Source organism: Pezoporus wallicus, unplaced genomic scaffold (assembly GCF_028554395.1).
Source record: "Pezoporus wallicus isolate ANWC-B61680 ecotype Strahan unplaced genomic scaffold, APGP_CSIRO_Pwel_v1 contig_6354, whole genome shotgun sequence".
NCBI classification, from domain to species: domain Eukaryota; kingdom Metazoa; phylum Chordata; class Aves; order Psittaciformes; family Psittacidae; genus Pezoporus; species Pezoporus wallicus.
The window spans coordinates 1,623,183-1,635,535 of record NW_026638688.1 but is presented as its reverse complement, the minus strand read 5'-3'; the positions used below and the strand labels follow the sequence as shown (position 1 = coordinate 1,635,535).

Here is a 12,353-nt window from a genome sequence, read left to right as displayed (position 1 = left end):
CAAACACATGTACACTTACCCACATAATGCATATTAAGGGCCAAGTACTTGTACTGGAAGAGAGGGTTGTTGTGCAGGCTACTTCTTTGGATCTGCTGGAAGAATGAGCTGACATCCCATCTGTACAAGACATCCAACAGCATGATGCTTGGGACCCTTAGGGCCACATTTAACACTGCCTCCAGCTTCTCCTTTGCAGCCATTCTCTTCCCTTTACGTGAACTGGCAGCAGACTGTAAATAGCACAAGAGAGAGAAGAGTAATCAGATCAATCTCACTGTACAAACAGCTATTAGGCTTTGTGATCATATGAATGGGGTTTTCCTGTGTGTCCACAAATGACTGAATGAATCAACTGAGTTAAATTCAAATCCAGACAGGACAACTTCTATTTTTGCTATATAAAGGTCAATTTGCTAGCAATTTTTCCATGGTAATACTATAACATGAGGGGAGATTAATTTCATTAACATGGTCAAAGGGTATATACTGAATAAACCTTCATTCTTATTTGCAATAATTTTGCATTCAAAACCTCAGCCGAAAGGCACCAATGTATTAGGTATTACATAAACATGAACACAATAAGCTTTAAAAAGCAAATACCCGATAAGCCTTAGAAAGCAAACGCCAATAAAATTCAGATGCTACCTCTACTTAGCTTAACTTTATGCCTCTCAAATGAAATAACCACTAACTAAAGAGTTCTTAAAACATTTCAGCTTCACTTCCTCAGTGCAAACTAAAATAAATAATTTCCCAATATCTAAGCTTTCAAAAAATAATTTACAGCATTCATTAACATCTAGCTAATATATTTATGGAATTTGAGGGCTGCATGTTTTAAAGATTAGGACCAACAATGCAACAATGATACTCATTTTGACATAATTTATACAAACAAAAGACCATCTCCTCACTCCACAGTACTAGAAGGTAATTTACTTTTGAAGCTTGCTATCAAAGAAGATAGATGATGTAAGACAATGAAGGGTGCCACCTTTTTTTTTTTTTTTTAACAGGAAAAAAATGCTGGTCCACAACAGCATCTCTAAAGAGATCTAGTCACCAACAGGACCATTCTGAAGAGCAAAAGGATCAGTTTCCACATCCTGTCAGGGCACTGCTTTCAGCTGAGACTGACAGTTGTTCCTAAATGAAATGTGCTGTTCTTGCCACATGCCACCTTCCCACCCTAGGAAAAGAATTCACCCCAGGCAGTAGTTGGAAGCCACCAATTATATACATTCTACTACAGAAGTGCAGTTGAAGTATTCAGGGCCAAGGTGGGGATGATCCAGCAAGTTTTTACCCACAAGCAGCCTTTCAAACAAGTAAAAACAACTACTTTCAGCACAATCACTCCCTCAGTGAAATGAGAGTTAAAAGAAGGCTCCTGATCCCAATTATTAGGGGGACAACTGGAGAGAACTGCAACCTGACTAAAGAAATAGAAAAATCTGCACTTGGAAACACACTTTTAAAATAAAGTTTTAAATTACTTTATTCATATTGTCCTTGTGTAAGTTCTAAAAGCTTTTGCAGTTATACAAGTTCTACACTATCAAGCCAATGTGGAAGTTCAGCATGAAATGAAACCATGCTAGCAGACAGAAACAAAACCAAAAATCTTCCTTCTTGTACAGGGACACCCATGCAGTATCCTCATGTGAAGTTTTATTTGTGTTGCTATGGGCAAGATGACACCATAAACTGACCATGTGCACACCTAAGGCCACACTGACACTTACCAAGGCATGATGATGTAAAATTAATTCAGCTCAGGAAGTCAGGACAGATCAAAACTGAGATCTGGCTCAGTAAACCACAGGTTACAGGGCTGCTGCTTATCATTTTTTAGTCCACAGTCTAACCTTTCAAGTTACGTAAATGCACTTTTTTGGAGCTCTTGCAACAGCTCTATAAACCCTAAAGACAGCACTTCCTTCCTCTCACAGAGGAAGTGCGTCCCCACTACATCGGACATCCCACACAGTACCAGCATTCCACAGTGCTTCCCAAAACTAATCAAAGGGTCAGCCAGAGACTACATACATTCAGAATGACCAACCAATACCACTGCCAAGCAGCGACTACAGAATACTCGCATTCATCATTTAGTGTGAATAAAAGATGGGAGTTTAGACGTATGGTATTGTACAAACAAAAGCTGGGAGCTACAGAGATCGTATACACTGTTTTGTCAGGCTGAGTACTGAACTACAAGCCTATGCTCAGCACAGAGTTTAAACAGCTCATATACAAATGTTTTGAATGTCCTGGCATCCTCAAAAATCTTTGGGTTTGCCAAGTTTGCAAACTCATTAAAACTTTGAAATTCAGCTACCTCCTGTTTTTTTGTTAGGGCTCAGGGTGGGTGGGAACTGACTTACAGGTTTTCACTCTGTCATAGAATACCCATGAAAAGTGACAGGCAGCACCTAATCTCAAAATACATTCTCGTAACTGTCAAACCTTTTCCAGTCATCAACAACAACCAAACATGTAGGACAAGAAGGAAATTTTCACTTTCCTTAATTACTCCAAAAGCAGAATACTACGGACAACTTCTAATACTGAAAGGTAATTGAGGTTCAGCACATCCAAATTAGGCTGAAAAATGTTACCTCCCAAATTCACAAGCACATACTTGAGAATGGAAGAGAACTGGAAGGGACAGCATTTATGTATCTAATAAAGCCAACCAAATTTCAAATCCTGTTAAAAGCAAAACAAATTCTGAAAACCACATTATGTCACAATGGATAGGCCATAAGAAGCAGCCACTGCAGCATATTCTGTCACTGACTGACAAAGCATCCAATACAAATAAGGAACCCTTTAAAATTAACTCCACTAGAAATGCGGATGTGTTAAATAAAGCCTCGGTTGTAATTGCTGCCAAGTTCTAACAGAACACAGTACAGGCAAGCAACAAAGTCCATTGCTCTAAGCTCATTATATTGTAAAGAGCTCTCACAATACATTATTTTGATTGGTATAAAAACAAACAAAACCCAAAAAACCCACCACAACATCAAACCTCTAAAACCTGTAGATAAATGATGATGACAGGAGTTGCCGGATGCTCAGACGTTAGGAAAAAATAGGTCACTGCTGTACGTAGCTAAAAAATGCACTTAAGAGCAGGAGTGGGAAGCCACTTATTTGAGTTTCAAAAATGCTTCCCATGTTTTCAAACATCTACCTGTTCCAGATCAGGATAAGAGAAAGAAAAGTCTTAGGAAGAATGTCTTTGTTAACCTCAGCTGCCAACTGAATACCATGGAGCTGGTTGCTCACTTGCACTCCCTCCCCCCCAGTAGAATGGGGAGCAGAATCAGAAAAAAAAAGTAAAACCCAGGGTTGAGACAAGAACATTTTAATGTGTATGTACTAAAATGTACTAAAATATAGTAACTGTAATGAAAAGAGGGGGGGAAGAAAAGCCAAAACCCAAGACAGACAAGTGATGCACAATACAACTGCTCCTGGCCAACTCCCCCCAGTTTCTATACTGAGCACGATGGGCTACAGTATGGAATATCCCTTGGTGTAGTTCAGGTCTGCTGTCCTGTCTCTGGTCATTCCTCACTTCTTGTGCCCCTGCTTACTGGCAGGGCATGAGAGACTGAAAAGTCCTTGAGCAGGGCAAGCACTACACAGCAGCTACTAAAACATCAGTATGTCCAACACCTTGGCTGACATGGTTTAGTGTGAGGTGCCCCGCCCATGGCAGGAGGGTTGGAACTAGATGATGTTAAGGTCCTTTCCAACCCTAACTATTCCATGACTCTATGTTACCAACATTATTCTTAGACTACATCTAAAGCACAGCACTGCATCAGCTACTAGAAAAAAATTAACTCTACCCCAGCCAAAACCAGAACAAAGAACTTCAGGCTTCACATCCCGTGTGAATGCTAGCATAGTTGTGCTATTTGACCAAAATCACCTTTTAAAAACGTCCCATTATAGCTGATTGTTCATAGAAACATTTTTGGTTTTAACAACCTTTACAAAAATCCCTCCCTTACCTGACATAGCCTTTTTGTCAAAACGATACTTCTGATTAAACAGCAGAAGTGGCAAAGCAAAATATTTATAAGTGTGTGTATATATATATGTATATGTTTGCCTAAAACCACCATAAGCCTGTCCCAGCTCATTCCATTAGCAAAACAGATTAGCAGTAAACTCAGAGGAAAAACAACCCAAAACCTCAACGATAACACACGTTTTCCTTTTAACAAAATTTTCTTTCTGAGGATTTGTCATTACATAAAATGTTACCATTTCAGCTGAAGCTGTGAATTATGCCACTTAAACCAGCGTAACTGTTGTTTATGCACCAACATAAATAGAAATCTATTGCATCACAGGCAGAAAATACTCACTGCTAAAGCAGTACAAGAGGCTGCACAAAATCTGCATCCATTTATCCAAGCAGGTGCAAAATTACATTAACAGACTAGAGTTTCTACATTAAGAAAAGCATTACTTGTAAAGTTATTTACTAGTTACAGAAATACACTGGAATATCTGCAAATTTAAGAGTTATTCTAATATTATGATCAGCAAAAATCACCATGTAAAGATGCAGAAATTCCAGTCAGGATAAGAACTTCAAAACAGGACTTGATTCTGCAACTTTCAGCCTAACATCTGTGAACAAAGTGCTCATTCTCCTACAGGACTGGAACCTAAAATACTTGGTAAGACCGACTAGAAACCAAAAGAGACAATTTCAATTTCTGTTCCTCACATCTACGAAATTCTGAGTACTTTGTTACCCAGCAGACTTTGATCTGTAATCCAGTTTCCACTTGGAATTATTTTTCAGTGATACATTCTGAAACTGAAAATGCCCTAGCTAAAGCTTTTTATTTTCCTATAGGATAAACTTTGGTAGACAGATCTTAAAGAGGGTGAAAAAGAAAAAAAAAAATAAATTCAACCCAAAATATATAACTCCTACCTGTAACTACAGAAAAGTTCAGCATCACAGTTCAAAAACTAAAATTAGACCTATCAGGTGGGCTGGATTCATGTACTTCCCAGAGCCCTTCCTTCTATACACCTGTCCTGCTCTTGGAAGCAAATTTAAAGGAATCTGAAGTACAGAAGAATCCCATTCTTCAGAGATGTAGATCTTTGTATCATCAGTTTGGGAGGGAGAAAACAAAGAGAATAAAAGGGAAGGAACAGGATAAAAAGGTCTATCAGTTACGCACTTAGAAAACAATTTCCCTGTGTGAGTCTGTATCAAAAAATCCCCTAGAACTCCAGAGAGTATGTGAGTCATGGAGCCATCAAAACAGCTCCTTTCCATGCAGTCAGCAGCAAGGAAAGCAAAAGATGTCTCGCTCCCATACAATTTAAATTGGCTAACAAGGATAGCTCTCTAAGATTTCTGCTGAGAAGGCCAGATACAGTGAGCGTACCAAGTGCACTAATGAAACAGTGAAACATTGCAGACGTGTGTGGTAGTACTGTCATCAGCATCCAGTCAGCATTTCCAATACTACTCAGGTTCTGTAGTTTACAATAGAGTAGTTCAGTAATTTCAAATAAACAGAAAGTATTTAGCCCTCAATTTAAGGATTTAGAGAGAATCAGGCACCAAAGACTCCTCAATCCTGCTGTGTAAGAAATTAACAAGAATAAACATTTTTTTTTCTCCTTTCTTCCCCCATCAGGTCTAACAATACCGACTGCTGTAGAGCTGCTGCAGTGGTGTGACTAGAGAACTGTTACTTCTACCTAGAAAACAAATTAATTCCTCAATTCCTACTCACCCAAGACCATTCCATTGTGAAGTGTAGCACAGGTAGGGTTAATCACTCCAAACTAATACATACCATACTTTGCGAAAAAACAGCTTTTACTGCAAATCAAATTAGGTCAACCTCTTATCTGCCCATAGGCATTTAAGTGAACATGCATTCACGTTAAAGACATAAGATAATGAACAAAACCAACTCGAAACAGTTAACTGTATCAGAAGGAAAAACTGCATTTCCAACTTTCATTAATTCTAGCAAGTTTTATATGAGAGAGAAGAAAATCAGTTTGGGAAATGAGGATATGTATCACAGACCTGTTAAGCTCAGGTTTTCTTTAAATATTTATTTCTGGGGTACATGGATACGCTGTGAGCAGTTCCAGTACGCTCAATTATATAGCAAATGTATAATTTATAGTCAGCCTATAAAACATCCATTGCCTTTTATTTTTCATAATGAGCAGGTAAGACCAGGGAACTGAACTCATGGGCCGACACATGTTAACAAAGGTTAACAAATCCACCAGGTATGCAGCAAAATCTCTCAGGATTCCTACAGAATTGTCAGTCTGCCTGAATATGATCAGTTCAAATACAGCCACACTAAGGGGGATTGCTTGTCATTTTTTAGATCACAGACTTGCACTGGGCACCTGAATGACAGGAATCCAAGTCATTAAAATAAAAATATAACTAATCATAACTTTAAGTAGAATAAATCTTCAGGAAAAAAAAAAAATCTAGATCAAATCCACAAACTGAAGTGCTCTGAGGTCCTTTTTGACTCTACAGTTTCTGCCCAGTCCCAGGTTTGGTTTATTAACTAGTTATTCAACATTCTTTTTTCTGCCGCCACAGCCATGTTTGCAAGCCTACACCTACAGTCCTGCCTCACCACATTTGTATCAGCACATTCTGAGAAAATCTGGGCAGCAATCCCAAAGTGCCTCTGCAGAGGAGAGAATACCCAGAGGACCTGCACACAGAGCACTAACGACAGCCCAAGATGATGCAGTCTGTGACAACCCATCCCAAAGAATGGATTACAGGAAGACCAGCCATAGAAGTGAAGCTGGCAGACCCCATCAAGCTCACAAAAAACCCTGCAAGCCAAATGTGTTACCAGGATGAACTTACATGACAGGATGAAATATGTTTCATTCTCCACAGTTGCTCATTTAGTTTTTTGCCATTTCAGATACAGACAGAGCCTGTGCTTAGAATCTGCAACGCCAAGACTAGTTACCTCACTGGTAAGAAATTAAAATACAAAATAAGACTTTCAAGATTTTTCTAGGTCAATAACTGGTAAAATTTCCATTGCTGCTGCTGCCTTAGCTAATTGAGGTGTGTAAATAAAGAGCATCAGCTTCCAGGCCTGTGAAACAGGCAGCTTAGCTTCCTGCAGTAACAGGCTCCTGTGACAGAAAGATCAAACAAATAGTAAAAATACTGAGAAAAGTCCCTTTTAACACATTCAAACTGAAGACATAAAACCAAAAAAAATTTCCAGAAAAACTCCATGAGATGAAGTACTCACTTCTGAATGTTCCTTTCAAGTATGCAACTAATTACAAAGCAGCAGGGCTTCTCTGAAGTGAAAGGAAATGTCATAAAAGCAAAGGCAGGGCAACTGGCACAAATCTCTGAATCATACTGAAGGCACTAGACATGAACATGCACTTAAAAAGCAAAACGACAGTAAACTGTCCACTCTATAACCACATCAAATGCTGCCAGGTGTATCTGGAGCTAAAAATGGATTCAGGGAGTAAATAACCATACAAATATAAACAGATCCGGACAACTGGAAGAGAAGCCATCCGCATGTCTGTGTAAAGGAGGAAACCAACTCAAGCTGAGCCAAGAGCTTAGAAAATGTTTTGAGAGCACAACACAAAACACTAAGCAGGCTTATACCGCTTTCCATGGCACACCCATTTGTACACATCTTCTTGGCATGATGTACCCTTCTGCATCTGCATCATGGAGCCCAGCTGTTGAACCAGAGTGAGATACTGATCTCTTTCCACCATCTCCAAAGAAGGAAATCCCCTGTATGTCACTTGGTTCACACCTCCATCAAAATTGAGCTAACATCAGCAGCTCCTGACAAGACTGACATAAACAAGGTGAATCCTGGTTTTGGACAAGCAGCAGCTCTATGTTTTGACAATCCTTCCACATAACAGTGGTCACAAAGACAACTATTTCCTAATGCTAATGAGTTTAGTAATTAAAGCTTTTCATGACATTATGGTTCAAACACCAGCAGCTGAATACAACAGTTACTAAGGCTAACTAGAAAAAAAAAAGAGACAGTTTCTTACACAGCTCCTTATTTAAGGTAACTGGCAAAAATAAGCCAAGGTTACAGATAAGCCAAAGTTACAGGGTGCAATAGCTTAACAGCTCTAACCTTAAATAAATTTCAATATTTAAATCTACATTCATTAACCTAAAAAGTGATCAAAGACAGTAATTAAAAATTATTTCCCTCTTTCCCTCCTAACTTTCGTCTCTAGGGGTGCATTATACATGCAAAAAACCCTAACACAAATTTAACTAAAAGTATCCAAGTCCCAAGTCCACAAAATAAGTTAACAGAAAGTCTTATACTAAAAATTGAAGAAACAAATATAGCAGCACCTTCACAGTTTTTTTAAAAAGGATGTATTTTGAATAAGATCACAAATGGCTAATATTTATTAGTCAAACACGTTACCAGAATCTCCTTTTTCACTGGCAATCTTTTGCCTACAATGCCTGCTATTCTCGCTTATTTACCAATACCTACATGCATTAAACAGAAAACCCTACCTTCTTTTTTTCCACTTTATTCTCCCAATCACATTCTTTATGCACCAGGCCCACACACCCCCCCAAAAAGGGCAGTGCAACCAAGAGATAAGAATCCCTCTAAGCCCAACCATGTCCCAAGTGTACTTAGTGCCCAGAAGTACTCTCGTTCACAGAAATAGAAATGAAAATTCTCATCACAAACCTTATTTTAAAAGACTACAGAAGGTCTCCAAAAAATCGCCTAACATGACATAAGTAGGAATGATAGCACAAGCCCCGTTCTTCAAGCCACGGAGGATGGTTCTTACATAAGCATTACCATATGCTCCAGGGCCCGTCTCCAGCAGGCAATGGCCGGGCCTCCCCACTGCCCGCCCGGCTCCCAGCACACGGCACCGCTCCGCCTCTCACCCGCACGGCGTGCAGCGCCAGGACACCAGGAAAGCGGTGTGGGAATATCGACAGCTGGCTGCGGGAAGCAGAAAGCAAGGCCAGACCCCAGGGAGGGAGGGGAGCACCGCAACATCCACAGCGAAGCGAGCACCTCCGTCACGGCTGCAGCACCGAGCAACTCATCCCCGGGGCCCGAGGCGAGCCGCGCCGCCAGGCCGAGCACACGTATATGCAGGCTCTACGGCCACCCCTCCGACGCCCTCCACACACCCTCCCCAAAGGGCGACTTATTTCCTGTCCGCCGCCAGCGCGGCGAAACCCTCGCGTTCACCCCCGGCGCTGCAGAGTCCCTCGCATCCTCCCCCGGGCCCCGCGCAGCTTCGCCGCCTCTGAACTCTAGTAACCCCCGCACAGCTCGCTGCGAGGCACAGCCGGCGGAGGGAGGGGAGAGAGGATGACGGCGGGCGGTGGTCACTGCGCGCAGGAGAGGCCGGGGTAGCCCCGCACACGCGTGAAGCACCGGGGTGCGTGCAGGGGCGCCCTGAGGGGCGGCGGGTGGGGAAATCACCTGGGCCCGCGGGTTCGCCTCCTTCTCCTCCTACCTCCTCCTCCTCTTGCTCCTGTTCCCCGGTGTCGCGGCGGAGCTCCGCGCCTCACAGCAACGACTGTGGCGGCGGCTCGGTGCCCGGCGGCAGAGCGGCTCCTCGAGGCACCATGGCCGCGCCGCGCACGCCTCAGGGCGCCGACTAGCTCACGGCCCTACAGACAGGCAGCCATTGCCCCGCTGCTTGCTTGCGCGCGCGCGCCCCCTCCGCTCCGCGCATGCGCCCGCCCCGCCCGGGACCGCCGGCTATGGGTCGCGGTGGGGCTGAGAAGGGCGGCTTGCGGGGTCCGTTCATTCCTCGCAAACGTGCGCGGGGAAACGGGGCAGGGGTCGACAGAGCAGAACGTGGTTTTTGAGCGGCAGGCGCCGGTTTGGGCGTAGGAATGTGGTCAGGGAGGCTCCGCGCACGTTAGCTGCCCCTAATGCCGGCTACCCCCGCACCACGCTGTTAAAACACCCCCCGGAAAAGGCAGAGGGTTGGGGTTAAGTTCGGTGGGGAAAGCAGGGTTTGGGTTCTGGGTCCTCCAGGGACGTGAGGACTCGCCAGGCAGCTGCGAGTCTGGAAGATGACTCACAAAGGCCGGTCAGCAAGATCTGAGGTAGCGTCTGGGCAGATGCTTAAAAGGCAGCTCTGTTATTTTAATAATACTCTTCATTGGCCTCATGGAACACAAAGAGCTGCATTGATTTCAAATGCTAAGGTTGTCTCTGTGCTTTTTTCCAGTAGTGTACTGTGGAAGCTATAGTCACCTTTGGTGTGAGATCAAACAGAAAATACCGGGCTTTTTGTCTCTCTGCTCTGACATTTTCAGCTGGAGACCTGTGCTGGGGCAGCTCCAGCAGCTCAGCGCAGCTCAGCTCTGTTTAGGAGCTCACACCTCACACCCTGTGCTCACAGCCCTTGCATGAAAAGTCCCTCTGATGTGGACCCATTCTGTAAAGGCTGTATGGCCACACCACAGCATACTAAGGAAAAATCGCGGCTCGAGAAATAATGTTTTTTACCTTAATATTTGAAAAAATTACAAAGCCACATTGTCTGGGACAAGAAATAAAGCTGCAGTGAGGAATGAGGGAATACACTGAACTGGAAAATCCTGTAGTTCACAAGGGTTGGGCCAGCCAACTTTGTAATTGCTTTTTTCCATCCATCTCTAATGAGAACTGGAACATTCATAGGCGTGGGTATTAACAATGTGTAGCCTCAACACAATGTCTTTAACTGTGTGAAGATACTAAAATAAGGGGGTTGGGTGCCCATCCATGTTCTGCTTTTCAAAATTACCCTTGTCTGAATACCCAAACGTTTTCCAAACACCAGAAGAGAAAAGCAGTTTGAACGTGCCTGTGTTAACTTCTACCAAATCCGGGATTAATCCAGGACCTGTCCTCTGCCTAACTCCAGTCAGGCTGGAGTGCAGCAGAAAGGAGCCCAAATGGCACAACTGATGGAGTTCTCCTAGACATAAACCTTTGCTCCAGCACCATAGGGGAGCTCAGCTTACTGATACAATTCTTCACAAGCTTCAGATTTACGTGTTGTTTTTAAAATAGCAGGCTTTTATATTGTAAAGCTTTTCATTTAAAGCTATCAGTTCATGCATTGATTCCCTGGATTCCCTAAATCAGTAATTCTTCTCTTTAGACAGAACAAATACGCATGTTCAGCCAAACTAAGGACATGCATGTCCATGTGGTTATTGCTCACAAGTACTCTTTGCTCTGGTCAGGCTCATGAGGTTTATGGAGACCCTTCTGCACAGGGCTTCTCTCGCTCTCCTACACAGTTAGCTTCCTCCTTTGTCACTTAACATGTCCCTGCACTACAGGTGCTTCAAGCTATAGTTTTATGCATCTTTTTATTAATAGTGCCACTATCACCTAATTCTTCTGTTGTATCTGGGGTAAACACACTGCTCCAAACCCTGGACTCCTGCAGTCCATGGGAAAACAATGGTTTCATGGCCTCCAGCCACTCCATTGTTCCTGACTCTGCCACAGCACTGCTCACCAGCACCTCCTGGTACTCTGCTTCTTACCACAAGGACTCTGACCCAACTGCCATACCAGGTGTAAGAACTGCAGCTTTATTTCTAGGGCTTGCTTGTCTTCTCATGCCATACATGGAATAAAAAATCATGAGTTGATTATTTTCTGTTCTTTGTGGGCTTGGTTCAATGCCAACTGAGGTCAGGGTGATGGTGCAGGATCTGCAAATTCCACCACCTGTCTGCAGTACTACTTCTCAAAAAAAAAGCAAGTGGGAGAGAAACACAAATTACATATTCACAACTGCAGGCAGCAGCAGGTACTTAGAGGAGATGGACTGGTAACCTCTTGCTATTTTAGAAGTAATTATATAATGAAAATATTGTAGCAAGTCACCAAACTTCCTCGCTTCACTTTGCAAGCAAACAATAAGAAGTGAACCCCACCTTTACTTCATGTTATCATCTCTCAGCATTTAACTGTGAAAATATGTTCCTCCACAAAAGCACAGGTTCTCTATTGGGCAGAGCAGGTATGTGGTGTTACCACTGGCTTGTCAGGCATGTCTTTTGAAAAGCACCTCAACTTTCTGCCTCATTTCTCTGGAATTTTAAAAGCCTTTCCTCCATTTGACACTGGGTGGCTAAGAATTCTGAACTCAATGACTGTTTATTTCTCATTATTAACAGAGGCATTTGGATTCCAAACATTCAGTGATCAGCACCAAAGACTGACAGGGGCTACTGTGGTGACATCTCATTAAAACTCTCAAAAGCCCTT

At 42.7% G+C, this 12,353-nt stretch overlaps 1 protein-coding gene across 4 annotated transcripts in view; it reads right to left on the bottom strand.

Moving 5' to 3' along the window:
* The window catches only part of RNF145 (ring finger protein 145), a 45,885-nt gene extending 36,311 nt beyond the window's left edge, over nt 1–9,574 (bottom strand). The window contains exons 1-2 of one of the 4 annotated variants that reach the window (XM_057411910.1): nt 9,549–9,574; nt 20–233 (exon numbers count right to left, since the gene is read on the bottom strand). In XM_057411910.1, coding sequence (XP_057267893.1) covers nt 20–203 — 184 coding nt within the window. In that variant the 5' untranslated portion in view covers nt 204–233; nt 9,549–9,574. Of the gene's footprint in view, nt 1–19; nt 234–8,789; nt 8,810–8,906; nt 8,925–8,998; nt 9,019–9,548 lie in introns of those variants that run through there. The other 3 variants (XM_057411912.1, XM_057411909.1, XM_057411911.1) reach the window with 3 other exon arrangements.
* Nucleotides 9,575–12,353: the final 2,779 nt, after the last annotated feature.